General features: G+C 38.5%; 1 protein-coding gene across 1 annotated transcript in view; it reads right to left on the bottom strand.

The window, feature by feature from the left end:
- Positions 1-272: 272 nt before the first annotated feature.
- LOC113226141 (transcription factor Sox-11-like) overlaps positions 273-2,463 on the bottom strand; it is a 28,954-nt gene continuing 26,763 nt past the window's right edge. The window contains exon 2 of the mRNA XM_026458669.1: positions 273-1,037. Coding sequence (XP_026314454.1) covers positions 908-1,037 — 130 coding nt within the window. The 3' untranslated portion in view covers positions 273-907. The remainder of the gene's footprint in view (positions 1,038-2,463) is intronic.

Below are 2,463 nucleotides of genomic sequence, written 5' to 3'. Positions count from 1 at the left end.
TGTAGAGAAAAAATATCGAGACTGATGTCAATTTTATTCTAAACCTAATTTGATTTAAAAGGTCGTGCGCTGCATTAAGAGGCATTTGTGCGAGCGCAGCTGAATACTGACTTATTTTCAAGGCAAGATTATGTAGAGCTCATAAATTTGTCCCAGATTAGAAACGCGTGTGCGCAAGAAAATTGACGAAATTTTTATCCTATACCGATGATTAGATGTTTGTAGAAATGATGATAGTGTTAATATTTTCTACCAGTTGAGAGATAACTTAATCTTATGGTAGCTAATTGTCTAGACAAAGATGAATTTAACGGTCACAATACCCAATAAATGAGGTTTAATACAATTTTTGTTCCAACAGCAAAAAATATCAACACTGCATCTACGAAATGTTACTAAATGACATTTTTACAATTGACATATAACATTCTAACTAACACTTAGATTTACAAGTTACCCTATAGGCTATGATATGTTAACTATTCAAACGAGAGTTACTCGATTTAACTATACATTGCACGATCATAAAGTATTTTTGTAACATTGCACTGTTTAATAGGGATTAATGTAACGTGTTACATTAATAAAGGAACGGAACATCACTTTTTCGTGAATTATAGTGGAAGCGTCACCTATGAAAGCACCATTGTCTAAATCAACAGTTGTCTTACTTCATCACCTTATTAACTTAGTCACATCGCGAAACATTATATTCGTATTTTCACTTTCGGGCACTTTGTCACTAAACCCAGTTTGCAGATTCCTACTCAGTCTTAGACGCTATCGGGCGAGCTGGCCCTATCCTCCTGGACAGACGTGGAAGGCTGCTCCCAGTGCGACCAGACTCTCGCCGGGAGCGCCACCGGCCTTCATATGACATGTTGGGGTGGTTCCTCATCACTCTTCATCAGGACGTAGGCGACCGGGCGTTTGACGTCTGGTGGGGGTGGCGACGGGGTCCTTTGAGGAGGACATCCGCATGGAGACAGTGCGCTGTTGTATAAGGCACTGCTGTAGAGCGCGCCGCCATACAGAGCCTGTGAACAAATGGAGGTTTTAAGAGCAGTGCTTTGAAAACTTTCCACGAATGCCTTTAATCTGTCGTGTGGATTTCAACTGCGAATTAGAATAGGGACTAAGTTCGTTCTTAAATAAGTTAATTTAACTGCCTCCGTTACCGAACGGTTGCCGTGCTGGTCTGCCACGCAGAAGCCCAGAAAAACTATTTAGAGGTTTGTGTATATTATATATTGTATACAATTTACCTATTTCATATATTTATGAGTCATGTCCGGGTATGGGGAATCGGAGTACTGTAACACGGGGTATCTTAGTACGGGTTCCGCTTTCTCACAATAGCTTGTAATCATTATTGTATGTCACACTCTTATGTGAACCTATGTTAAAGAATGCCATGTGATTAGAAACAACTACTTGTTTCTTGTGTTTTTTTTATAATATCAAGTGATGGGACGAACAAGTCGTGCACTGGATAGTAAGCTACATGCCTGTCTATAACAATGGCAGTGCCACTCAGAGCTTTAAATCGCAAAGACCTGAGGGGCACTGTCACTGCGCCCGTCACCCTGAGACATAAGTTGCCTAACTGCCTCTGTGGCCGAATGGTTACCATGCTGGACTGCCACGCAGAGGTCCTGATTTCTATTCCCAGGCCGGGAGAAATATGTGTATGGTCTACATTTATTTCTCTTGTGGGTTTGTCCATGGCACCCGCAACGCAGAGTTTTCAAAGCGCAGGGCTATGAGAGTCTTTAAAAAAATTGTGGATGTCAACGGTCATTCTCGGACTAGTATTCACTACTATTTCTGTGGCAATTTTTAATATTTAAGTATTGGATTTGTTATCGTGGAATATCATTTAATGTTCGAATACTGTGTCGTGAAGTATTATTTATAATTACACAAAAATACTTGAATATTTATAGTAGGTAGTTTATGTGGCTGTTACATAATGAAAGCCATTAAAATACCCGCTTTATCTATATACGTATTATAAGCTCTCTATGATGTGTTCAGGAACTGTATGTTACGACCGGCATTGCGGCATTGATCAGAGCTTTTAGCAGTAATTATTAGTAAAATAATGCAAAAAACTCATTTGTCACGCATGTCACGAAATCGTAGCTTTTTTAATTCATAGACAAACTAGAGTCGGCCACAACTATCATATCGTTCGATATCAAGTAACGCGTGACAGTTGTCAAAATTGTTTGCTATTGACATTTCATTTCGAATAAAACTTCATCTCGACTGACATTAGAATTGAAGTCGAATCAAATTGTTTTGTTTTTCAGAGATGTTCGATAATAAAATCGAATTCGATGTTATTATGAAGCAATAATAATATTTTCAAAGGTAAGAACTTTGTTCGAACAAAACAGTTTACCTTTATGCTGGTCGTAATTTGCGGTTTTTGAACACATTATAGAGAGTTTATGATAT

This window comes from Hyposmocoma kahamanoa, unplaced genomic scaffold, assembly GCF_003589595.1.
Source record: "Hyposmocoma kahamanoa isolate Upper Pololo Valley unplaced genomic scaffold, ASM358959v1 182, whole genome shotgun sequence".
Classification (NCBI taxonomy): domain Eukaryota; kingdom Metazoa; phylum Arthropoda; class Insecta; order Lepidoptera; family Cosmopterigidae; genus Hyposmocoma; species Hyposmocoma kahamanoa.
Note: the sequence above shows the minus strand (reverse complement) of the source record. Positions and strands in the feature narration are given on the sequence as shown.